Source organism: Parasteatoda tepidariorum, chromosome 3 (genome assembly GCF_982258835.1).
Source record: "Parasteatoda tepidariorum strain Cologne lab strain chromosome 3, Ptep-v5.0, whole genome shotgun sequence".
Classification (NCBI taxonomy): domain Eukaryota; kingdom Metazoa; phylum Arthropoda; class Arachnida; order Araneae; family Theridiidae; genus Parasteatoda; species Parasteatoda tepidariorum.
In genome coordinates, this window is record NC_141757.1 from 10,853,352 (window position 1) to 10,880,958 (window position 27,607).

Below are 27,607 nucleotides of genomic sequence, written 5' to 3' on the forward strand. Positions count from 1 at the left end.
TTTTATATATATTTTTAAATTTCGCGTAGGCTTGTGCCCCCCTAAGCTATACTTCTAAGATCTATTATACAATGTTGAAAGGTTTGCCTGTTACTCCTTGACTGCTTTTGTGTAAGTCAGCAAAGAGCTGCATATTATTTTCAAAATTCCTCCCTCCACCCTATGTTAAGAATGCCGCTGACTTTAAAAAGCAAGGAGGAGTTTTTTTTTTGCTTTTTGGTGGAATTCTGCTAATTTTTAAGAAATATTTATAAATAAATAAATAAATTCCGCTTTTCTAAGAAAATTTTGCTTCTTCTCAAACTTCTGAAAAATCTCTCTTTTTTTTTTTTTTAATTTGTGCATTTTTGTATCTATGTAAACGAGGTTCAAAATTACATTTAGGATTTGAAAATCATATCGCGATAGAATATTGACTCTATTTAAAATTGCATTATTTAAATTTGCACTCACTCGATTTAAAATTATACATCTCGATTCGTATTAACGCGATATGAAATAACATATCTTGATTTGTATTCAAGCGCTTGGAAAAATCACCCATTGGAATTTATATTCACGCGATTTAAAAATTTCACATCCAGGTTGGAATTCACAAAAAAATTATGATAAAATAAATAATAATAACAAATAAAAAAATTAAAATTTTTATTTAGCACTGTTCATAATTCGGTATTTTCATTAAAATATAGATAATGCTCTACGGATATATGCTTCTTGCATACACTTGATAAAATTTAGTGAATTTTTTTTTATTTAAAATTTGTTTTGCACACAACATTTTTGGTTTTCTATTTTCGTCTTTTTTTCCAAACTCATCCCTAATAAAGGCTAGTATGTTTATAAATCTTCTTTGTTGAATGGTATGTCAGTTTTTTTTTCATTCGGCATGTAATAACCATTATTGTTTTCAGGATTGGTGGAAAGTGGAAGTGAATGACAGGCAGGGTTTTGTTCCTGCTGCCTACGTGAAGAAGATAGAGGCTGGCCTATCTTCCAGTCAACAGAATCTTGCAGACACCAACAACATATCTGCTAGGCAACAACAGATAGAGACCCAGTATGAATCCCTCATGGGACTTGGGCAGGAAAGACGCAATAAACTGGAAGAATCCTGCAAGGCCTATCAGTTGGTGAGAGAAGCAGCAGAACTGTCGCAGTGGCTCAAGGATAAGGTAAATCTACTTCTCTTTGTGTTCTTTGATCTTTAGCTATTGTAGTTTAAAATGCTTATTAGAAAACTCACTCTTTTAAAATTTTATCTACAAAATAAGTTATTTACAGCAATTTTTCATTTGATATTTAATTTGAAATATTATTATATTCACCTTAGCTGATAAGTTTTTTTTTTCTTTCTAAAAATTGTTCCTTTTTTGAAAAGAGTAATAAAGAAAAAATCAGAAGAAATATTAAACACAGTTAAGGCTATTCATTCAAAGTAAGAATGTTCATTTATATTTCAATTTTGCCTCCTTAAATAGTTTACTTCAGAGGAATTGAATAGTTTACTTTCAGAGGAAACTATTTTTGTATCATAAAGCTGGTTTATTTTTTATTTAATATATTTTCTCCAAAGGGGTAGTCTCTGTCTCAAAAGCTCAAAAAGTTACAATATGCATTGTGTAATACTTTTTCTTTTGTTTTTCATCAATGCAATTTAGAACATTTTATTTCAGTTGTTGCATATTTGATGATCTCATGGCATAGCACATGTTTTTATAAGCTGACACTATGTAAAGATCTAATCACTGGTAGATAAAGTGAGAAAATAAAATCATAATTTTTAAATTTTCTTTCAAATTTATTTTTTCTGTTAATGTTATGCAATCTTTTATTTTTTTCAAAAAATTATTATTGTTTTTTACTGGAAAATAAGATTTCCTCTAAGTTTTTTTTTTTTTTTTTGGTATTCATTAATTGTAATTTAAATAATAACTCATTTTTCTATCTTAAAGGTGCTCTTCTAGTTTAGATTCGATTTACGCCCCATTTTTAAACCTTTTTTTATTGACCTGAAAGGATAACTGGTATAATTATTTAACGGTTTTATAAATTAACTATAAAAATGACGAGGAAGAGGACAGACACTGTCATACCCTGCACTGGTGGATGATCTTAGCTCAATCTCCATACTGTATTATTTGAAACAGAAGAGACCAAAAATTAACGATTATGTATGAATGTTACTATACTTATAATCAAATAAAATCTGAAAAAAGCTTTTTTTCTCAGAATGATAGTTAAAAAAGCTAGTTAAAAAAGTTTTGTAATTTAAACATATAAAAAAAGCACGTAACTTGGTAAATGATGTCCTCAGCAGCGCACTGTGGCAGGTTCAATGGTCGTATGTTTCAACTATATCAAATCGTTTCTGGACACGATGGTTTTGCCATCATGTACTTCATTATATGCAATAAAATAAATTAGATTTTTTTTTTTAAAATTTTTAAACCAGAAAACCCTTTAGAAAAGGATCACATTTTTGACAGCTTAAATAGCCACAGGAAAGTATGTGCATTAATGCTAACTTACATTAGGATTTTTTAATTAGTTTGACACATTTTAATACTCTTTGCATGAATTTGAACTAAAAAAATAACTATTTTAATGTATGTATTCCTTTAGGAGCAAATAGCCCAAGTACAAGATGTGGGAGAAGATTTAGAACAAGTTGAAGTAATGCAGAAGAATTTTGATGATTTCCGAGCTGAGCTACAAACCAATGAAGCGAGGTTACAGCAGATGAATGAAACCGCGAGTCGATTGATGCAATCTGGTCACACTGAAGCTGCACAGAAAATTCAAACTCAGATTGAAGTGAGAACTTTTCTCATTATTCAGAGTTGACATAGGATTTAAACCATAACATATTAAAAAAAAAAAACTTTATTTTACTTAACTATATATATTTTTTAAAGAAATATGCATAGTTAAATCAAAAATATGTTTGTACAATGTGTATATATATTGCAGTTGTGTTAGTGTTTTTAAAGTTTTTTCCCCAGAGAAATTAATTATGAGATAAGGTTATGTACATAAATTTTTATATGATAGTCAAAGTAGACTAAAATGAAAAAAAGTTTGACTAAACAGGAAAAAAGTGGTATAAGGCTTCTAGTTTATCATCTGTTTATTCAATGTAAGTATTTTTTTAAAAAACTTATGTAGTTGGTGTATTAAATAGTGAAGAAAATCTTGTTCTATCAAAATTAATTTAAAAAAATTTATTTTTTCATGTTTCTTGTTTTGAATAATTCTTTATTTGATATCTAACTTACAAATTTGGTCTTTGCTTATTTATTAGGATATTTATCTCAAATAGAGACAATTATGATTTCATTTATTCAGTTATTTGTTTATAATTATCTAATTTTATCTGTTTTAAATTAAATGTTTTTTCTTCATAATATTAATTATTAACAATATGTTTTGTCAGAGCTTTAATTTATAAATATATTTTATTGATTTTAACCCTTTGATGTAAAGATGTATTTTGTATGATTTGAGAAACGTAGTTTTAAAAAGAAAAATTTAATTATAAATCTTCTTGACATCGAATATCACCAATTACAGGGTTACCAGACTACTAAAATGAGACTATTTGCATCTAGTCTTGACCTAAGCCGACTATGGCAACTTTTTTTGCCTGAATTTTTTTTTCTTAAAAAATAAAAAAATTTAAATTGCAAATTTCCTCACTTTTTTATGCGCTTAAGTTGTACAGATTCCATTGTAAATCTATTTTGTTTCTTGATCGTCTTTTCAACTGCGATTGTTTTGAAATTCTGCACGATTTTAAAAAATGCAATTTTTAATATGCTATTACGATGTGTGGATTTCAAATTTGAATAATCACTCTTCGTGATATATATATGTATGTATATATATATATTCTAAATCAATTATTGGTTAAACTGAAATTTTTTTAGGAAAAGTATGTTTTTTTTAATGAAAAAACATTCTTTTGAATGATTTCTAGTAATTAAAAGTACTTAATTTTCTGCTAATATACTAATTTTTTTGATATAAAAATTTAGTGCTAGAACACTAATGTTTCTATAAAGAGTATCATTTTTGCCACCAACTTGGACTAAATGGATCATGATGACAATTTAGTAGCTTAATAAAATTTTAGACATAATTTTGTTCTTATTTAGGCAACTATTTTCGTGCTTTGGGCTACTAAAAGCAACTATATTCATTTTTTTCTGTGGCAACCCTTTAAATATAGAAAAATATGTATTGTGTAAACGTAAATTTATGATAGTTATTTACTCCTTTAGGATGTGAATCGTAAATGGCAAGAAGTCCAGAATGTGTCTCAAGAAAGAGCGACTCAGCTGGGCTCTGCCCATGAAGTGCAGAGATTCCAGCGTGATGTGGATGAAACCAAAGACTGGATAAGGGAAAAAGATGACAACCTGAATAGTGAAGCTTGTGGTGAAGATTTGCGTAGTGTCCAAACTTTACAAAGGAAACATGAAGGATTGGAAAGAGATCTTGCTGCTCTGGGAGATAGAGTAAGTAGTTCCTTTTCTGTGATAAAAGTCTGCGTAAAGTGATCAAAATTAATAATTAAATACAGCAGCTAACACATGTCACAGGGTTGAGGTTTTCAGCATGCTAAACTGGTTTTGGAAGGTGTCCAAAACCTTGAACTTAGGTAAAAGGTAAATATTCTATAGGTGTAACCATTGTACACATAATAATTGCATATATTAATAATTATTTGATATTTTTTTATACATTTTGCTTTGACTTATTAAAAGAAAATAATATAATAGGAAAAGATTTATAACCTTTGAGCTCTAGAATATGAATAAATATGCTTTTAATACTGATAAATTATGTTCTTGCATAAGGATAAATAATGCAATATTAAAAATAATAAACTATTTTAATAAAACAAAAACTTGTCTTCGTTTTGTTTTTTGTTCGAAAATTAACTTTTTATTTTTCATGATACATTTTTGTTTTAAATTGTGGCATAATTTTTATAGATGGATTTTGGATAGGATGGTTTAAACCATGGCCAAGTTAATGATTGTTGATAAATAGTTTAATGTAAACAGTTATGTGAGTCATCTCTGTAGTGATAAATTTAGTAGTAAGGTAATTTATCTAGTGAATATTTTTCATCATAATGTTGCCTTTTGATTAGAAATAAATTTTTTTAATTAATCTGCCTCTGCAAAACCCCACTCCACTAACGAATAATTTCACATCAAATCAATCATTTTAAAAATAAAATAATAGGTTACAACCAGGCTTAGAAATTACAATATAACAGTCAGGCGTCAATAAACATAAATATTTTTTCTTAGTTGCGAAAAATTTTTTTTTTTTACTTCGGCTTATTATGCTGATGTTATTTGTTTTATTTATTGAATTGAGTGTTATAGAACAAAGATATTTTTTAATTAGTATTGTCTTTAAAATATTTATGTTTAAATAAATGGTTTTTATTAATTGTGATAGATAAGAAGCTTAGATGACACTGCCAGTAGACTTATGCAAACTCATCCTGATTCAGCAGAATTGATCTATATCAAACAGAAAGAAATTAATGAAGAATGGACACAGCTTACTGCAAAAGCAAACGCCCGCAAGGAAAAACTTCTAGATTCATACGATTTACAACGATTCTTAGCTGACTACAGGTATTGCTTAGATATATAACTATTATTTTGATTCAAAAGAAAAAAGTTTTTTTTTCCCACTAGAAATTGGGGTTTACATTCGTACCTTTTTTTTTTAAATCTATTTTCGCACAACTATGTTATTCTATTTTAGTGTTAAATATTAATAATAATTTGAGTGTTGAACAATTTATATATTCTAATATCCTTTAATTCTATGATGAGTATCGTTTGTTTCATTTTCTTTGTAAGTTAACATCTGATTGCAATTTAACAGCTATGAACTAATGAGAAGTAGCATCCAGTTTTCATTTAAAAGATTGCAAGTTTAACCCATTTAAGGCCAAGCATAGAAACTTTATAAAATGTGGTGTTATTTTAATTGAAATATACTTGCATTACATTCATTAAGACACAAAAGAATTTAATTCATGAAAAATTATATTTTATTTAGGAAATAAAATAGTACGTATAGACAGCATTCACTAAATCGATGAACAAACCATTTAGTTGAACGCTTATTCTTTTTTTATGAAATTTGTTTTTTTATTTACTGACTTGCAACTTTAATCCATCATAAAAACATATGATAAATCTCAAAAGGAATAATTATGCATTTTTCAAAAATTTCATTTGCCAATAACTATTTTAAGTTAATAAGCTTCAGTAGTTTGAAGATTCCTCAACAGAAAGTTTTACTCTAATTGAATTGCTAATATTTTATAGATGTCTTCAGGACCCTTGACAGTAGCTGAAAAATAAAATTAGTGAAAAATATTCGTCAAAGTGTTAATAAAAAAATATTTGTGCACCTTTGGCCGAAAATGTGTTTTTAAAAAAAACTGAAAACTAAAACAACTGAAAGTAAAAAACAAGCAAATTTTTTTGATGGTATGCATAGAACTGATGTTTAAAAATTGCCAAATGTTTTTCAGAGATTTAATGTCTTGGATACAGAGCATGATGAGTCTTGTGTTCTCCGAAGAATTAGCAAGTGATGTTACTGGGGCAGAAGCTTTACTTGAAAGACATCAGGTGAGATATAAATTTCTTACATTTCATTCAGAATGAGGCATGTTATGTTTCAAAACTTCAATTTTCAGTGATGTATGATTGACACACCGAAATTGCTCTTACGCACATTTAATATATTTATTTATTTTTCCTGTTCATGGGCGGCAATAAAATAAAAAATTTCAAATCTGATTTAAAAAAAATAGTCGATTTCGATTCTCCCTCTAAATCAGGGTTTCTTAACCTGTGGTTCATGAACCCCTAAGGGGTCCATGACTTATATTTTGGGGGTCCGCTGACTACTCCTAATTTTTAAATCGTTTGGAAGCCTACCCATTGCTTGTAAAGCGAGTTATGGCAGCTATAATTCCGTTTGCTACTGTGTATCTTTGAGAAGTAGGACTTTCCACAATTGTGACAAAAAAAAAAACATAACATCGAAATCGATTGAATGTTGAACATGATATGCCCGTTTGCTTTGTTGAAAACCATCCCCCAATTCAATTTGTTAAGTAAAGAAAAGCAGCAGCAAACTTCACATTAAAAATTTTAATTTTAAAAATTTTGTATACTATTAAAATAATAAAATTAAATGTTTTCTAATAATTGACGTTTTTTGCAATTATTTTTTTCACAGGGGGGTGGTCTATGACTTCTTAAGAATTTTTAAAAGGGGTCCATTATATCAAAAAGGTTGAGGAACACTGCTCTAAATATTTGTAATTGACTTAACCAGAAGGTAGGAATTATTAAAAAGAGCAATTGCTCATTTTTTAGCAAAAAAAATTCTTAACTGTAATATTAAATGCATTTATTCTGCATCAAAAATTTATAAGTAGGACTTCTTATTATAATTCCAGGATGAGTAAAAATATTTTCCTCAATTGGCTAAGTTTTGCTTTCTCTAATTATTCAAAAACTAATGAAAAATCGCTTGATCATATTGAAATCATCCAGTTGAAATGACAAGATTGTCTGATTAAAATCTGTTTTTTTTGTAAAACTAATGATTTCAAAGTTTACAAAACATTTTACAATGAAATTGTTTAATAAATTTTATTGATTAGTTCTAAACTAATCAGTTTATTACTCATTTCAAAGTATAAAAAATTCCAAAACAATTAGATTGCTTTAAATGTTTTATTGATTATTATAGAATGAAAATAAATTGATGTACTTTAGAGGTTTTTATTAGCTTAATTGCACGAATTCGTAAAGTGTAACGAACTCTGGTTTTCCTGTAATGACTATTTAAGAATCGAATACATTTGTTTTCTCAGTCATTTCTACATCTTGTAAAGTTATAATGATCTTTATTGATATGTCTATTACACCAAAAATATGAACAAAATTGTTAGATGTCTTAAAATAAAGTTATAATAATGATTGAAATCTCTATCACATAGAAAACCTAAACAAAATTGTTAGATATTTAAAAGTAAAGTTAGGATCTTGACTGAAATCTCTTTAAGACGCGGACAGATATTTTAAAATTCAGGAAATACTAATTTAATCAAAATGTTCGTTAATCTCATAATTTAGTGGTCCATCTTTCTGTGATTTCCTAGCAAATACTGAGATAATTAAGATTTATGTATAACTTATGATAGCTCTTCATGTTCCTTCAGTTAAATTTCACAAAAAGGGTTTGTTTCTGACTTAAATTTTAGAACAATTAACAAAGATATTAAATGTATTTAAACTATTTATTTATTATTATTTTACTTATTTATAAAGTCCCAAATTTATCATCAGTATAATTTTTTTTAAAATTTGTCTAAAATTGTAATTTCAATCTATCTTGCAGGAAATTAATACGTTTTGATAATTTTAAACATAAATTTTTAGAGAACAGAATTATTTTTTACTTTGATGACAATAATAAATTCAGAATTAGGGTGGATAAGTTCAGAATTGAGGTATATATTATGCATACATAGAATTATGTATATTATGCATTATGTAAACTAAAATTTTTTTTACTTAGTGATTTTTTCTTATTACTGAATTTAAGTTATTTTTGTTTTATGTAGAATTATCGTTCAGAAATAGATGCATATTATGGCATCCCACAGGTATTATTGAGGAATGTGTTTGTGCTTTGTGAATGAATTACAAATAAACTCTCCATTTAACACTGAAATTATTTATTTTTTGCGATTATATTGGCTTTTACTAAACTTATTGCTTGTATTGTTTGACACCTTGAAAGATATTAAATTTTGACTTATTTGGATTTGTTTTAGCTAGTAGTGTGTTGCTTATTTGAATGTAATGTTTGTTATGAGTTCTTTTTAATTACCTTTTGCTGATTTCATCAGTTTCAAATAAACCATTAACTTCTACTAGATGCGTATTCTGTGATCATTCTAGCTATGTATTTAGTTTTTCCGCCATTTATCTGATAGTTTAGGCTTTATTTTATCACTGCATTTTTATTATGTTCTCAAAGACGCACAAGAAACTAATATATTCTTAGGTAAATTTCAGTGAAGTAATCATCACTTATAAAATCTACAAATTGTGCTGCTCTTTTATATGAAACATAGAATTATATTACTTAATCCACTGTTCCTTACCATATAACTTGCTCATTTTGCCAACTCTCCCAAGAAGAAAGAACAGTACAATGCTGTAATTATAAACATGATGCGTATAGATTTTAAAAAATTCTTAAAGGTGCTTATTTTCGATTTTCGTGTTTTAAAAGCCCTTAAAGGTGCTTTTTTCATTGGATGTTTTTAAAAAGTGCTTAAATTTCCATTTTCGAATATGAGATATTTTTTACCAAATCGATTTTCGCTACATGTTATGCAAAAGCGTGCTTTTCACATGGTTCATGGTTCTTTTCACAATTCATTTTGGTGTACTGTCAGTCCATAGTGTATGAAAGGGCCAATCATTTTACATGCTTGATAAAATACTTGCGAGTTCGTATGTGCATCTACTGAACTGAGTTCGATCAGATTATTGCATTCTCATGTGCAACTCTGCTGCATTTTGCAAGATTTTCTCAATTTCAGGCTTCATTTCCACCCTCTGATATCAAACTGAAAACCTCTTGATCTTTTTATAGTGGCTAATATAAACAACAACAAAAAGAGTTCTTTGTCAGAAACTGGTTATTTTATCATGATCGTGTAAAGTCTTTTTGAATCTTATAAAAAAATGTTTGCATTTTGTTAATGTATATAGTGCTTAAAAATATTTTTTGAGGGTTTAAAATGTACTTAAAAGGCGCCTATTTATTGTTGAAAGATTTGGCTACGCACCCTGATAAAATAATTGATTTACTCTATAGTCATAATATTCCTGCATCATTAACATCATATTTGGTGACACAACATATTTTTCTTGTTTGAAATCTGCTAGCAGTCTTAACATAGCCTCTCTAACAAAAGTAACTTTCATTGAACTAAGGGTTTGATATAATATGCTGTATGTTTTTTTCAGGAACACCGTACCGAGATTGATGCTCGCGCTGGTACATTCCAGGCCTTTGAGATGTTTGGGCAACAGTTGCTTCAGAGTGGTCATTATGCCAGTCCTGAGGTGCAAGAAAAATTGGAAAAAATGAATGATGCGAGACAAGATCTTGAACGGTATTTTTTCTATCCTTAGTGACACTTTTGTTTTATTTTTGAATACCATTCTAATTAAGAAAGAAAATTTTATTTAAGTAAATTACCATCAGTTCAAAATAAATTACCATCAACAATAGAAAATCAGTTTATAAGGGGGAAAAGCTTCATCATCTCATAATTGTTTTTCAAATAATGAATATATTTTAAGCGTGTTAGAAACTAAAATATCTTGTTTGTCCGTTCAATTGATAGAACTGTTTTTTGATTGTAAAAGTAAAAATTATGGGTAGAAGTTTTTCTTCAACAGTAGCATTTTGATATCTTAGTATAAATATTTTTTACTTAATGATAATTCAAACAAATTTTCTTGTTAATGCTTTAGATTGTTTTGAAACTCCAGAGTTAATACCCATTTGTTCACCTTTCCAAAGCAGAATTGTTTTTGATACTTCAAGGCGATTCTAACATTTTCAAATGACATGTTTTTGAACTTTTAAAGCATAAAAATCATTATCGAGCTGTTTATAATAATTTTTGTACAAATAACTCATTTACTTCACATTCTTCAAACTTCTCATTTAATCCACATTTTAGTAACTTTCAGTCTTTTAAAATTTTTAAAAAAAATTCAAAACTGTTCTATATGCTATTTAAAAATTTGAGTTAGACTGAAACTTTTTCAATTCCTTCTATTAGTTCACACTCTCCCTATATTTATATAAATTTTCCTTGTTCAAATTTTCAATCATTAATAAAATACTTTTTTTTCATCCACTCAAGTGTTCAAATACATTTTTTTAAACTTGTAATGTATGACACTTGATGTTAATACAATTTTTTTCAAATATTAATTTATTCATTAAAATAGGGATGAGCAAAAAAACAAAATGGAATTTTCTGATAGGTTTAGTCATTGTTTTAAATTTTACTATAAGCGATTCAATTTTTCACATATTTTAAAAATAACATCCGTGATAATTTCTAACTTATAGCTCTGTTTGAACAAAAAAATATTGTATTGCTGACATTTAAATATTTAATTATTTTATATTTTCTGTGTCAGATAAATTCAATAAAGAACATTAGGTGGTAGCACGTGCAGTCCACGTCACCAAATGTATACTTTTATAGTTGTCTGATAGCACGTTTTTTCTTCAATTCCTGCTATTAGTTCACATTCTCCCTATATCTCGTTCAAATTTTCAATCGTTAATTAAAAACTTTTTATTCATCCACTCAACTTCAAATACATTTATTTTCAATAGTTTAATAGTTTTTTTATTAAATTTTTTCAAATGCATTTATTTTCAATCGTTTAATAGTTTTTTTTATTAAATTTTTTCAAATGCATTTATTTTCAATAGTTTAATAGTTTTTTTATTAAATTTTTTCAAATGCATTTATTTTCAGTCGTTTAATAGTTTTTTTATTAAATTTTTTCAAATGCATTTATTTTCAATCGTTTAATAGTTTTTTTATTAAATTTTTTCAAATGCATTTATTTTCAATAGTTTAATAGTTTTTTTATTAAATTTTTTCAAATGCATTTATTTTCAATCGTTTAATAGTTTTTTTATTAAATTTTTTCAAATGCATTTATTTTCAATAGTTTAATAGTTTTTTTATTAAATTTTTTCAAATGCATTTATTTTCAATCGTTTAATAGTTTTTTTATTAAATTTTTTCAAATGCATTTATTTTCAATCGTTTAATAGTTTTTTTATTAAATTTTTTCAAATGCATTTATATTCAATCGTTTAATAGTTTTTTCAAATATTAATTATTAATTAAATTTAATTAATTTTAGTTTTATATGGGAGAAATTTTTTTAATTATTTAATAATTTTCTTTGTTGCCCCTAAGTAGAAATTGACTTTAAGAAAAAAAATATTTACGTTATATTTTTATTTCTACAGTGCTTGGATTGCACGAAGGATGAAACTGGATCAGTGTCTGGAACTGCAGTTGTTTTACAGAGATTGTGAGCAGGCAGAAAACTGGATGGGAAGTCGAGAAGCTTTCCTCAGCTCTGATGACATGGGTGGTGATAATGTAGAATCTCTCATAAAGAAGCATGAAGATTTTGATAAAGCAATAAATGCTCAGGTATGCATATTCCACAAATTAAGTCAATCATGGTGCATAGTGTTTTTAATGGAACACAGTACCCTTTTTTTTTAATAAAGGTATAATCATTCATTTTGTGGATTCTTTACATGTTCATTTAACTTGTAATCAGTAATTTATGTTCAAAAAATCGTTAAACTGTTTAGTTTTTTTAAAATTTAAAAAAAAAATCTAAGTTTTTAAATCCTTAAGGCTTTTTTATTTTAACATATTTTCAAAAAAAAAAAAGATTTTTTTTCTTATTGCTTACTATATTCATCTTAACAATTTTGCGCATTCACTTGTTGATGTATCAATTTTTTATAGATTTTGTTAAAAAGTAGAGAAAAAAAAATTTAAAAATTCCTGTTATGTATATATTACATGCTGTAAAAATTATAATACCTACCTTATAAAATGCAGTTTCCATTCGCAGTTTGAATAAGTGTATTATAATTAAGATAAAAAAGTTTACTTCAAAGCTTTATCTTAAATAGAAAAAATTACCTATGGATTTAATTAAAATTAAAACGGAAAATTATCATGTATGAGAAAAAGCACTTTAAGCTCTGTTCTGTCTGCTGATCAAGTTTCTGTTTTAGGACAATCTGAAATCATTCATAACTTTTTTTAAAAATGTAGATAGAGGGATGATTTTTTTTCCAGTGCATTTTAAATAGTTTGAAGTTTTATTGTAAACTATAAAAAAAAATTTATATTTCGGTCATTATTTGGATACAGCGACCCCTTAAAAAGTGCTTAAAGGTGATTCTGGCACTCTCATTAGCAACTCTGCTGCATTTTGCTAGATATTATCAATTTCAGGCTTTATTTTTCACCTTCTGAAATAAAACCAAAAAAATTTCTTGCTCTTTTTATGTTGGCTAATATAATCAAGAAAGGAGTTCTTTGTCAGAAACTAGTTATTTTATCATGATCATGTAAAGTCTTTGGAAATTATTTTATTAATGTATCTTAAAAAAAATTTTGAGTTCTTAAAAGGTGCTTATTTTTTGTTGAAAGATATTAGGCTATGCACCCTGTTAAATATCCATAGCTGCCAACTTACTGGATTTTACAGTAGATTACTGGATTTTGCCAGTTTCTCCTGATCTCCTGGTTTAGTTAAAATTTTCTTGGTTTTTGTACATTTTAGAAAAATCTCTGAAACTTTCCTAAAAAAAAAATCCATATTGAAATAGAATTTCTGTACAGATTATTGCTTGCTTAAATATCTAAATAAGTATTAGCAAAACATAATGAAGCAAACCTCATTTATAGAAATCAGTTCAAAAGAAATTTTTTTTCTGAAATGTTCAGTTAAATTTTTTTCAGAACTCTTGTTACATTAAAAAAAAAAATATTTTAACTATCTTTGATGAATTAAATGCCTATTAATATTTGAAATTATGAGTGAGCATAATACATAAGATTTCCCTATCCCTAAAATTCCCTATGTGTAAAATATTGAGTACATTATGCAACAAATATTATGATATTTATATTATTTTGGGAAATCTACTGAATTTTTTCCTATCCATGTTGGCTGCTTTGACTATCAAATTTTTTTTCCTTCCGTTCATCATGTATCTATTTCAACACTTTTAAAGTGAATTGTAACCTTTTTTTTTTTGCAGGAAGAAAAAATTGCTGCATTGGCCGCTCTGGCCGACCAACTGGTGGCAGCCGATCATTACGCTGCCGATGCAATAAATGAAAAGAAGGATCAAGTTTTAGAAAGGTGGCATCACCTGAAGGACAATCTCATTAAGAAACGTTCAAAACTTGGAGAATCTATGACCTTGCAGCAGTTCAGCAGGGACGCAGATGAGATAGAAAATTGGATAACAGAGAAACTTCAAATGGCAATGGATGAGTCCTACAAAGATCCTACCAACATACAGAGCAAACATCAAAAGCACCAGGCATTCGAAGCAGAGTTGGCTGCGAATGCGGACAGAATTCAATCTGTCCTAGCCAATGGTCAGAACCTTATTGACCAGCACCAGTGTGCTGGATCTGAAGAGGCTGTCCAGGCACGACTGAGCTGCCTTGCCGAGCAGTGGGAGCACCTCACGAAGAAGACAATCGAAAAGAGCATTAAGATAAAAGAGGCAAACAAGCAGAGAACTTTCAATGCTGCTGTCAAAGACATTGACTTCTGGCTTGGAGAAGTAAGTTATATCACTCAGTGCTTAAATCTGTTATAAAAATATTGAAATTCAGAATTAGTGGGTCAGTTTACAATGTAAATACTTGAATTAAACTTGGTTTTGAAATTACTTTTATACAGGATATCTACGCATCTGTAAAGTCATGAATTTCGGCATTGAACAAATTTGTCATGATTTTAACTTCTTTTCTTAATCTAATTTTTAAAATGGAATTTACCCCCCCCCCCCATTTTATGGTGTTCCGAATATCTGAATTTGTAACAAAGTCCCCCAATCATAGTCATATTTTATTAAAATATCAAATGTTTTTATCATGTTCTTTAAAAAATTATTTCTAGAGCGAATTATCTTTTAAACTTCTGTGATTTCAGAATTTTTGTTATTATATATTTTTATTTTATCAATATAAAATTCTAGCTAAAGCAAGCCGCAAGCTATTGGCACATTTTTTTAAAATTCTAAAATGAGAACAGAAAAATCAGGAGTGATTAGGAAAGATCAGGAATTTCCTTTCATATGAACAAGAAAAGTAGCTTTAGAATATCATTCTGAAATTGTTTTTTTTTTGTTTTTTTGTATTTTTTTCAGCTATTTTATCGCTTCAGCTCTTTCTTTACTCTGTTTTTTAAAATCTATAAATATGAAGATGCAGAGTATAACAGTTTTGTTTACACCAATCGTTTCAATTAATGTTATTATAATGCTTTTTTAAATAGTAAAATAGTAACTTCGTCAAAGTCATTAAAAGTCATGAATTTGAAAATCTTAAATGTGGCAGATACCCTGTAATTAGAACACTTCCATTTTCTTGAATAAACTCTAAGTACTCCTTTTTACGTTTATTGTGTAACCAGCACTCAGTTTTGTTAAAGTAAACATTTTTTACATTTATTTGAATGAGCACAATTATCATTGTGCGCTTGATCCTTATTCAATAATATTTGTTCAACATAAAATACCAATATTTATAAATTTTGGATTTTTAATTTTGCTTTTCAAAAGTATTGCAGAAAATTTTCGTAACTATCTAGCGTAATACTAATTCGTTTTTCCATTGTTTCATTATTACATTATTTTAAAATTATGTTGCAAGCCTTGTGGCAGAATTTTTTTCAAACTATCTGTGACAAAACTCCCTAGCACAAATATTTCTACAATATACTTTTAATAATAAGAAACATATGTGTTACTAATTTAAAATAACAAAAACGCTGTGTTAAAAATAAAATAATTTTTTTTTAAAACTGGAAATGTTATAATTTTTTTTCCTAATATTATGGGCGATATTCTTGTATTTTGTTGGGGGCACACAAATTATTTATTTCTTCGCATTTTGTAAATAATTATCACAATAAAAAATCATGAAATCCGCGGTAATAATTGCCGTAAAAAAAGATCGAGAAATCAAGTGAATCGATCTCCTTAAATGCGCGTTTCGTTTCAAGATTAGGTTTCTGTAATAAATAATATATAAAAAATATCGGTTTTAAAAACTATGAAAAATCCAATAGCAATAACTGCCAAAATTTGATAGAATTATTGCCTTGAAAAGTAAGTACTCAAATGCACCGTTCGAATTTTCCATACTGTCTGAAATATATCGAGATATTTAAAAACCAGGTAAAAGTCTATATCAATAAATGTCGAAAAGGCAATCGAAACTTAGCATCGATTTACGATACTATCGGTGTAAATTGAGCCCGTCAAAAAGTGGTTATCTAAATGCATGATTTAAATGTTACATGTAAATTTCTGTGGAAAAGAAAAGTAAATTTTTTTTTACTTTTCAAAAGAAAAATTTTTCTCAAAAAAAACATTGTAACATTCTGTGACAATGTCGCCGTGTCTCTGCCATTCTGCCACGGAGTTATGTTTACACTAAGATATCAATATATTTAATATTTTGCAAAACTCGCTGAAACATTAAATATATTTGACCTCTGCTCGATTGCAAATAATTATTTATGTTGTGTGCTATTTTAGGTTGAATCTCTTTTGAAATCTGAAGAATCTGGCAAAGACTTAGCCTCTGTTCAAAACCTCATCAAGAAACATCAACTTGTTGAAGCTGATGTGAATGCCCATGAAGATCGCATCAGAGATATGAACACTTTAGCTGACAGTTTAATTGAGTCAGGGCAGTGTGATGCTGCCTCCATTGAAGAAAAGCGCAGCTCAATTAATGAACGATACAATAGAGTCAAAACTTTGGCTGGTCACAGGCGAGCTAGACTTAATGAAGCAAATACATTGCACCAATTCTTCCGTGATATTGCCGACGAAGAGTCCTGGATTAAGTATGTCATTGTTTTCTTTCTTCAAAACTCAATTTTTTTGCACTTTATTAAAATTAGAATTTCACTTCAAAAGATTATGTTCTATGCAGAAAATAATATTTTAATCTTGAGTGTTACAGGATTTGAGTTATTTTCTACTATTTATCCACTGAACATTATTTGTGGACTCAGTTACAAAGAAATGTTATTGCAATCTGTTACTAAATTAGTTAAGTTATAATAAATAAAGAAAATATATAATTATACAGTTATGCTTGACCAATGTACTTGCTTGCTACTATTAATTTAAATATAAACCATTTTAATTTTAGATATATTAATCATTAAAACATAATATTGAGTATAATAGCTACAAATGAAAGCTGAAATGACTCAAGTTATTAACTAATGTGGAATCAAATTATTAACTCTAATTAATGTGGAATAGTTCTAACTAAAAATAGTTAATAAAGATGCAGACTGTCCTGAAGGGATTTAAAGCAGCATTTTTTGAAGCAAATTGTTATCTGCCTCAAGATTAACAGAGTGTCCCCGCTTTGGTAGGGTATATAATGATTTAGTTCACAAAACATTACTAGAGTTTTTGAATGTTCGTAATTTGAAGTATCTGTCCCGCTAAAATGTCCGAAAGATAGGGTTCTGCCTTAATAAAAATATACTTCTCTGTACCCCTATTGAAATTAAAATGCAAAACACTACATAAATCAAATAAAAAAAGAAAAATGAAGCAAATAATCTCTAAAATTGTAATTGGCTGAAAAGCATTCAAACTGCTGAACAGCAATAGGGCAGGATCAATGCATGGCAGTCAATGTTTGCTGCTATTTTTCCTTCCTCACAAAATAGCCACAATTTCTTAACTGAATCAAGTTCTGGCATTTGCAGAGTTCAAAATTGTGTAGTCTAAATTGTTTAAAATTATTATAGAATGAATTTCAATAGCAAATACATTATTGAAGCAAAAATAATTTTTTAATAACACAAAAAGAAGATAGAAAAATTGATTTTGAAATTCTAGAAAGCAAAAAATTTTTAGATTTGCTAAAAGTGCATTTAATATAAAGCTCAAAAGTATGGTAAAGTAATTTAAATATTACTTTGAAAAAAAAGGGGGGGCCATGTTTACTTAAATTGTAAAATTTGTTCACAGATATGGTCATCGTACAAGAATCGGAAAGCCTCACTTTGCGAGTAAGCACATTTCTCTTTAAATTAGATAAACTATAAAGTTCTGATGAGATAGTTATGGAGATGATTACCTTCAAAATTAAAATCAGAAGTTGTATTTAAAAAAATGAAAATTGGACTTCTGCATGTACAAAAAGGGGTATATGTTAATGTAAATCTAATAACTTCCTTTTTTGGAAACAGACACACTTAGTCTCACTTCTTACCTTATAATATGTATGACTTAGGGCCGGGATAGCCTGGTAAACCCACAGTTGGGTCGGCTGTTCAATGACGGATATAAAATATGTATGGCTAGATGGAGAACTTCCTTAATACTCTTCCTTTCCTACATTATCTTATAATTTAAGTATTTTTTATTTTATTTTTTTCCAATTTGGACTGTGCTAGCATCAGTAATGGATTGCAAATTTCATTCGATTTTTTATATATATCCTTTTACTTCAAAATAAAAAAAGTTTATTTTTTTTTTTCAGAGAAAAAAAACTATTGGTTAGTTCTGATGATTATGGTCGTGACTTGACTGGAGTACAGAATTTACGTAAAAAGCATGTGCGTCTCGAAGCAGAGTTAGTAGCCCATGAACCAACTATTGAAGCTGTCCAAGAGGCTGGTCAAAAATTAATGGCAGAGTCTAACTTAGGTGTACCAGAAATAGAACTGAGGCTTAAAAATTTGGATAATGCTTGGCAGGAACTAAAAAAAGTATGCATTTATAAGTGTATTCCAGGGTGTTTGTGCTCTGCAAAATTTCTGATTTTTTTCATTCTACCATAGCAGCCAATTCTACTGGATTTTGCCAGTTTCTCCTGGTCTGCTGGTTTAATTTAAATTCTCCTAGTTTTTGTACATTTTAGGAAATTCCCTAAAAAAAATCCCTATTGAGATAGAATTTTTGTACAGATTATTGCTTACTTGCTAGAATATTTAAACATGTATTACTAATACATAATGAAGCAAACCTCATTTTTAGAAATCAGTTCAAAAATTGTTTTTGTTCTAGAATGTTCGGGTTAATTTTATTCGAAACTCTCTTTTTAAATTGAATAAAATATTCTTTTAACTATCTTTGAAATAAATGCCTATTAATATTCTAAATTATGAGTAAACATAATACATAATATTTCAAGTCTGTTTAATGTTTATGATATCTAGAAAATATTGCAGTTTTTCTATTTTGATCTCTATAAAACTCCCTAGGTGTAAAATATTTAGTGCATTATGCAACAATTATCACAAAATTTATATTTCGTAAAATCTACTGGATTTTTTTCTATTTGTTGGCAGCTATGTCTACAAGTGGAAGGTTTCTTTTTGCTAGATTCGTGGCAATGGGGAGTGAATAAACTTGGAGTGTATGAAAGGGCAGAAAAAGTTCTAAAAGCTAAAGTAAAACTTGACTATCTTTGTTGTGGATTGGTTAAGTGTTAATAAATGATCGGTGGTTAAGGAGCAATGTGTTTTCTCGAGAAAACACTTACAAGTATGGTTTCGGCTCTCTTGTTGAATACATTGATTTATGGCTAACATTATCACTTGCTTATTGTTATCGAAGTCACTTGGTCCTTTTTTTTTTCTTTTTCTATTCTTTAAAATTATAATTTTCTGTGATCATTACATCATTTAATGTTATGTTTTTTTTCTTCTTATTTTATTTATATTTATTCTGTGTATTAATTATCTAATTTTACCTATATCAAAAGACTATTGTGTTAAAATATATGTATTATTTAAAAATTTGTCGTTAGTTTTTCATTATGTTCTGATATCCTTATATTTAACTAGACTATTAGCAATAAAAATTCTTTTTTTTTTTCTTTTAAATTCTATTTTCTAACATTGCTTTTTGCTTTATATAATTGGAATTTCTTTTTTTGGAACTTTTTTGTCTTTCTACAAGCTCGATTTGCAAATGCAATATTTTGTGGGGTGTAATCTATTAAGGGATGGAGAAGGAGAAAAATTCTTTAATATTTTAAAAATTAAACTTTATAAAAAAAAATTACCTGATGTTTTAAAAATTTAATTTTAAATTGGAAAAACACTTTAGAAAACTAATGAAGTAACATAAAAAACGCAATGCAGGAGAAAAATTTTTGTAAATTTCTTGCCTACAGCTTGAAACATATTTTATAATATTTTACATCTAAGACATTTTTTTTCTAGTTACTTCTGCTTATACAGTTTGGAAGGTTTAAAGTTTAATATCGTTATTAAGCTGTTTTATTATTACTTTAACTCTTAAAATTGAAATCTATAAATTATTTTTAAAACCTTTTTTTCTTTTTTAACTATTCAGTGTTTTACCAGGTTTACTGATTTTCACTGAACTTGGAGTTTTTGTCAGTAAAATAAAATAAAACATGCTCAATTTTATTTTTAGATGACATCTGACAGAGGAACAAAATTGAATGAATCTCTTGCCTATCAAAATTTCTTAGCCAAATTAGAAGAGGAAGAAGCCTGGATTTCTGAGAAACATCAACTTTTGAATGTTGATGATTATGGAGACACAATGGCTGCAGTTCAGGTATTTCCCTTTCATTATCTTTTTCCATTATATACAATTTTTTAAGAAATTTTGTTACTTATTCTTTTGACTGTCAAGTAACCAATGAGCTGCATATTTAACATGGTGCGTAGCTTTTTTAAAAATTTCTTAAAGGTGCTTATTTCCGTTTTCTAAAAACCCTTAAAGGTGCATTTTTCACTGGGTGTTTTTAAAACGTGCTTTATTTTCCCTTTTGGAGAATAAGGTTTTTTTCTTTACCATGACAATTTTCTCAGCATATTATGCAAAAACGTGCTTTTCACATTGTTCTATTCAACGTTTTCACGAATCATTTAAACACAATCAATTTCAAAGTACTGTCGTCCACAGCGCATAATTTTCACATTTATATATGATTTAAAAGCTATGTACTGCTATTCGTAATCACGTGATCAATCTAATAATTATGCATAGTGATTCATATCTGCACGATTTAAAAATTCATTATTGCAATTTGTATTTTCGCTTTTTTAAAATCAAATATCGCAATTTATATTCACCAATTTTAAAATCAAATATTGTGATTCTTTTAAGAAGTATGTTTTTTTTTCTTGAATTAGTTGCTCTTAATGTGTTTCCATTAGTAGGTAATTTAATTATAAATGTTAGTTCAAAAAGTTATGTTAAATATTAATTATGTACAATATATAAATAGATATCTATTTTTTTTGCTCATTAAATTTTCAGGGTTTTTAACTCTCTGTGACAAATACCCCTGATATGGTTTAGAATTTAGTGGAGTTATTACTTTATTCGAATTAATTACTGAACAAAAACTTATAAATGAAATGTTTACGGCAGGGCCTGTTGAAGAAACATGATGCATTTGAGATAGATTTTGCTGTCCACCGTGAAAGATGTGTTGCGATTTCATCAGAGGGGCAGCAACTGGTGGCTGAAGAGAACCACCACTCTGGCAGCATCAGTCAAAGACTGCAGCAACTTCATGACAGATTGAGTGCGCTTGATGCCAGTGCCATTCGAAGGAAGAGCAAACTGAAGGATAACTCAGCCTATTTGCAGTTCATGTGGAAAGCTGATGTTGTCGCTAGTTGGATAGGTAAGTTTGATAACGAACTACACTTTATTATATTCAATGGAGTTTTCAATTAATATGTTGCGTAGGGTTTTTTAAAAAGTGCTTAAATGTGCTTTTTTTATTATTGTTTTTTAGAAGCCCTTAAAGGGGGGCTCTTTTCAATGAGTTTTTTTAAAAAGAGCTTAATTTTCCAAAATGAGGTATTTTTTCTTTACAGTGTTAATTTTCGCCGTGTTTTATGCAAAAGCGTGCTTTTCACGATGTTCTATTCAACGTTTTCACAATTCATTCAACCACAATCTATTTCAGCATACCGTTGATCCGTAGCGTATGAAAGCGGCAAAATTTTTTTCGGTTCGGTGAGATACTTGCGAATCCTCATGTGCGTACAGTGAGCTTGGTTCGTTGAGATTATTGCACTCTCATTTGCAACTCTGCTTCATTTTCCACCCTCTGAAATCGAACCGAAAAATCTCTTGATCATTTTTTATTTGCTGATGTAATAAAGAAAAGAGCTCTTTGTCAGAAACTAGTTATTTTTATCATGATCATGTAAAGTCTTTGAAAATAATTTTGCATTTTGTTAATGCATATAGTGCTTAAAACTTTTTTTGCTGAAATTATGTTTTAATTTTGCCATTTCTACATTCAATTATGATTTTGATTATCAAAAAGTTCGTCTGAACATCTTTTGTAAAAGTGAGAGGCAAAACTGTTTAATACTTTTAGAACTGGAATATGTTCTGTTTTAGAATGATTGTGCCATTAGTATATGTAACAATTGTTAGTACCTGAATATATTTTGAATTTTTTTTTTCTTCCCTCCCTCCAGGTGACAAAGAAACACATGTTCGTTCTGAAGATTATGGTCGAGATCTGTCATCAGTACAGACTCTTTTAACAAAACAAGTCAGTAAATAAATTAATATTTTCTTGACTTCTTTAAGCTTACTTTTTGTAGTCATTATTTTCAAACTGGAATGTGATTTTTAAATAAGGAATTTTTGTTCTTAGGAAACATTTGATGCTGGTCTGTCAGCATTTGAGCAAGAAGGTATTCAAAGCATCACTCAGTTGAAAGACCAACTTATGGCTGCTAATCATGACCAAACTCCAGCAATTGTTAAACGACATGACGATGTTCTTGGAAGGTTTGTGTCATAAGTACTAAAATAAAATTGTCTTGTGGATACTGAATTTTTCAAATACAATTTATATATCTGCCAAGCTCCCTGTTTATTAACGAAGACTCCTGTTTACCCATATATTCTCAAATTTCTCTGTCTTTTGTTATGAAATTTTAAAAAGGAAATTTTAGGTGATAAAATATCCACTGATGGCAAAAATACTTAAATTATTCCTCAACAGAAGGTTCTCTCACCAGTACTGCAGTATGTTGAATGTTAATAGTTTAAGTCGAGTCTTGGTGGCTCAGGAGATAAAGCGTTTGATTTCCAATGAGGTGAACCAGGTTCAAATCCCAAAGATGATTGCTCTATGTGAATTTTGCATCCAACTTGTGCTGATGTAAAATATACTCAGCGGTAGACTGATCACAGGTTAGAGTCCCCTTGGCGTGGGAGATTTTCGTGATTTTCCTCTCCATAACTCAAATACGCGTATGTTCCATCAAGAAGTTCTCCACGAAGGCTAATTTCTCCCGATACTTATTCCAGGATTTTCCTTGTCTTCTGGATCAGGTTCAAAATTACAAGACTACGGAGTTGAACGTTAACAGTCCTGTACCCAAAATTGGGTCAGCTGTTCAACGACGATTATATAATAATAGAATAGTTTAGTATCTATAAATAATGGTTTTAAAAAAATCTTTATGTTAAGATCATACATAGTCTTTACTTCACTAAATGTAAGTGCTTATATTATTTACTATTTTAAATTTATCTTTTTGATTTACATAATTACGCACGCCGTATCAAAACTTTACTCGTAACCTAAAAAATGCCGGTAGTAAAATCTCCGTTATTTTATTATACCATTGTTGGCAGGTGTGAATTTATATTTTCTTTAGGAATTACATAGGTGAACTATTTAGGTGTAAAGGAAAAATTAAGCATTTTTATTATACCTAAACAAAATAAAATGTTCCTACGAAAAAGAAAAAAAAATTTTGTGCAAAAAATAAAAAACTTTATAAAAAAAATTAGATTCAGTCACATCATTCCTTGACTGGTCACTTTATCGTGTCTATAATTTTGAAATTAAGGACTCTTTATTTTATTATAAGTTTTATTGAATTAAACATATCTGTAATGTTAAAAATATTCATTTTAGGTGGCACAACCTGTTAGCAGCTTCGGAAGCCCGTAAACAGCGTTTGCTTCATATGCTTGAACAGTTTAAGCAGGTAAATTTTTTTTTTTTTCTGATTTCATTTTAAAAAATATGTTGATATTATGAATTGAATAATGTTTTTCATTTTATTCACTGTAACAATACTTGCAAGTAAAACTTAGTTTGTGACATAGCTTGGTAATCTTATCTAGAGTACAAAAAACTAGTTAAAAAGTCTCTCTTTTTTTCACTCTGATAAGTATGAAACCTAAATTGTCCCAGTTAATGCTACAGTAAGTAATAAAAGGAAATTGCACTATATGTATTTAAGTTGATAAATTGGTAAGTTGATTAATTGATAATTGTCGTAAGTTGTACTATTTTTTAACAGTGGCCAGTTTTAAAATCATGGTCACTTTTTAAAAAATTAAAATTTTAAACAATTAAGAAACTTATTATTAATGAAATGCATTTCTATTTAAGCATTTCTCGAAATATGGTAAATATTACAAAGTTAAATATCAAAATGAAAGGGAACTTTAAGCACATGATAAAGTAAATAAGAGATGCATTTTCAACAAAAGGAAAATTATGATCGAATAGCAACTAGTGAGCATTTTTTATTTGCTATTTTATTCATTCCATCCATGAATTTTGTCCTATGATGCTAGGGGTCTGCCCAGGCCTATAGTGACTGAATAATGAATATAGAATATTGAGTAAATCTGACAATTGTATATAAGTCAGGTATTGGTTGTAAGGTGGCTGTAAAATATCAGCAGGGTTTCCATAGGCAACTGAAATGCGACTATTTGCAACTGTTTTCGACCTGAGGTAACTATGGCAACTTTTTTTGCCTGAAAAGTCTAAAAAAAAGCAACTATTTTCAAGAAAAGGAGACTATTGGGAGACTTTTCTGTGCTTCTAGCGATGTTTTTTTTTTTTTTTTTTTTTTTACTATAAATTGGGTTGACAACCTGCAGCCCGCTGTAGCTTCTGAACATAATGAATTTTTTTTAAAAATGAAAAAATTTTGATTAGCAAATTTAAATCATCACTTTTTAATGAGTTCAATTTGCACAGATTTCCATGTGAATCTATATTATTTCTCAATAGCCTTTTCAACAGTTATTGCTATGAAATTCCACATGATTTTAAAGAACCCTATTTTTAATGCGATATTATGATGCGTGAATTTAACTGAATTTTAGTAATAACATTTCAGTATATATTTGCTAAATCAATTTTTGATAAAAGGGAAAATTTTTTAGAAAGAGTATGTTTGTTTTTTTAACAAAATTTTTTTTTCTGAATTAATTCTAGTTTTTAAAAGTATTTAATTTTCTGCAAATATACTAATTTTTTTATATAAAAATTTAGTGCTAGAACACTTAACGTTTATTTAAAAATTATCATATTAACCATCAACTTGACTAAATGGATCATGGAATATTAAAGTCATTTAATAAAATGTTAGTCATGTTATTTAAAATTTTTTGTTCTTATTTAGGCAACTATTTTCATAATTTTTGGTGACAATTTTCATGCTTTAGGCTACTAGAAGCAACTATTTTATTCATTTTTTTCTGTGGCAACCCTGTATCAGGTGAATCAGACAATTCTATACATAGCAATGTCGGAGCCAATGTCAAGATTCGTGAATACCAGTCCAATGAGGGCCCAAGTTATTTTGTTGTTGGGGATTATTTGTACACTTGCATTAGTAATTTTTACTGACTACTAACCCATTATGCAATTGGTAAAAATATTGAGATTTGATTGAGCTTTTATTTTCTGCTGTTAGATTGAAGACCTGTTCCTTACATTTGCAAAGAAAGCTTCTGCTTTCAACAGCTGGTTTGAAAATGCAGAGGAAGATCTTACCGATCCGGTTCGCTGCAACTCTATCGAAGAAATCAAAGTATTTATATATTTTATCATAAACATATTTTACTTTGTGAACAGTTTTTAAAAAACTTCCCATAATTATGCTAAGCATTGACTATGATTTAGGATCTTCATAGGTTAAAAGAAAATCAGATTTATAAATCCTTCTATAGTTTTTTTTTTACTGAATTTAAGATTAATCAGTTTAGTTACAATTTTCTTTCTGTATTAATTTTATTATGAAAACTACTAAATGCAGGGTATCTGCGCACTTGGAAAGTCATGAATTTCAGTACTGAACAAAATTTGTCATGATTTTAACTTTTTTTTTTTTTTTTTTTTTTTTTTTTAATATCATGAAAAGTCATGGATTTAGGTTGTTGAAAAATCTAGTTCTTAAAATTTCTTGGTGTTCAGAATATCTGAATTTGTAACAAAATCTCCACTCACAGTCCTATTTTATTAAAATATAAAATGTTTTTATCCTGTTCTATAAAAAATTATGGTGTTCTTTCAAAAAATGAAGGAAAGAACATTGTTTCTAGAGCAAATTGTATTTTAAACTTCTGTGATTTCAGAATTTTTGCTATTTTTATTTTTTATTTTATCAATTTAAAATTCTAACTGAAGCAAGCCAGTCATTGGGGAGTTTTTTTATTCGGAAATGAGAAAGGAAAATCTGGAGTATTTCTTTCTGATGAACAAAAAAAATATCTCTAGAATATGTGTCTGCAGAAAAAAAGAAGAAAAAATTATTTGCTTTTGTATTTTTTTCACTTATTTTATTGTTTCAATTCTTTCCTTACTCTGTTTTTTAAATTTAAAATCTATAAATAGAAAGATGCAAAGTATAACAGTTTTGGTTATACCTATCATTTCAATTAATGTTATTATAATGCTTTTTGAATTTATTGGTCTGTTTTTGTCAGGAGAAAATAGTAACTTTGTTAAATCATGAAAAGCTCTTGGAATTAGACATGGAAAGTCATGAATTTGAAAATCTGTAGCAGATGCCCTGGATTTAGAATCTGATTGGTTAAAAGAAAATAGGATTTATAAATCCTTCTGTAGTTTTTTTCACTGAATTTAAGCCTAATCAGTTTAATTACAGTTGTCTTTCTATATCAATTTTATTATGCAAACTACTAAATGTCTATTTTTTTAAAATTTTTACTGCAATATAATGTAACTTTAAATATTTGTTCGACCAATAATTTCTAAAATGAGAAATTGCGCTATGATGTTAAAAATATATATATATTTGTTTATTTAATATTTACTTTTTGGTATAACTGAAATCAATCAATATGCCTCAGTGATTAGATTATCGAATTTGAAAAAGCAATTCAGTTAAATTTAAATTCGAAGTAAATACAGTCGAATCCCGCTATAGTGAACGAAATGTTCGCTCATGTGCCTTGCTATTACACATATATTATTTTTTGTGGATGTAGTGAACCAAAAGTGAGGAAATTAAATATTATGAACTTTTTTCTGTCCTTGACTGATTTTTTCTTCTTCATATTTTGGTAATGTTGAAATTTCTACTTACAATACATGTACAGATTTATTGAGTGGAATGTAGCCAGGGTTGGCTTTTTGCCGGCAGAAACTGGTTTTTACCATGCCAGTGACAGAAACTGGTTGTAACCGGTAAAAACCGGCGGAAACTAAAAAAAACTTCTATATTAGTTCTGGTAATTGCTTAATGACATTTTGTTTAAGTAAACTGAAAAATGTAACTGTAACTTTTTAATTCATTGTTTGTAAATATATATTATTTTGTTTATATTAAATATAAAGAGTGCAGTGCAGTATATCAAATATTTATCTTAA

The 27,607-nt window shown here is 28.1% G+C and overlaps 1 protein-coding gene across 2 annotated transcripts in view; it reads left to right on the plus strand.

Annotated features, from left to right (window-relative positions):
* alpha-Spec (alpha spectrin) overlaps positions 1-27,607 on the plus strand; it is a 70,338-nt gene that overhangs the window by 33,420 nt on the left and 9,311 nt on the right. Inside the window, exons 25-41 of one of the 2 annotated variants that reach the window (XM_087158771.1) lie at positions 915-1,175; positions 2,626-2,817; positions 4,284-4,520; positions 5,479-5,660; positions 6,575-6,674; positions 8,687-8,728; positions 10,107-10,255; positions 12,154-12,343; positions 13,981-14,517; positions 16,501-16,814; positions 18,479-18,707; positions 20,386-20,532; positions 21,355-21,613; positions 22,425-22,501; positions 22,607-22,743; positions 23,885-23,957; positions 25,689-25,805. In XM_087158771.1, coding sequence (XP_087014897.1) covers positions 915-1,175; positions 2,626-2,817; positions 4,284-4,520; positions 5,479-5,660; positions 6,575-6,674; positions 8,687-8,728; positions 10,107-10,255; positions 12,154-12,343; positions 13,981-14,517; positions 16,501-16,814; positions 18,479-18,707; positions 20,386-20,532; positions 21,355-21,613; positions 22,425-22,501; positions 22,607-22,743; positions 23,885-23,957; positions 25,689-25,805 — 3,243 coding nt within the window. The remainder of the gene's footprint in view (positions 1-914; positions 1,176-2,625; positions 2,818-4,283; positions 4,521-5,478; positions 5,661-6,574; positions 6,675-8,686; positions 8,729-10,106; positions 10,256-12,153; positions 12,344-13,980; positions 14,518-16,500; positions 16,815-18,478; positions 18,708-20,385; positions 20,533-21,354; positions 21,614-22,424; positions 22,502-22,606; positions 22,744-23,884; positions 23,958-25,688; positions 25,806-27,607) is intronic. The other variant, XM_087158772.1, reaches the window with a different exon arrangement.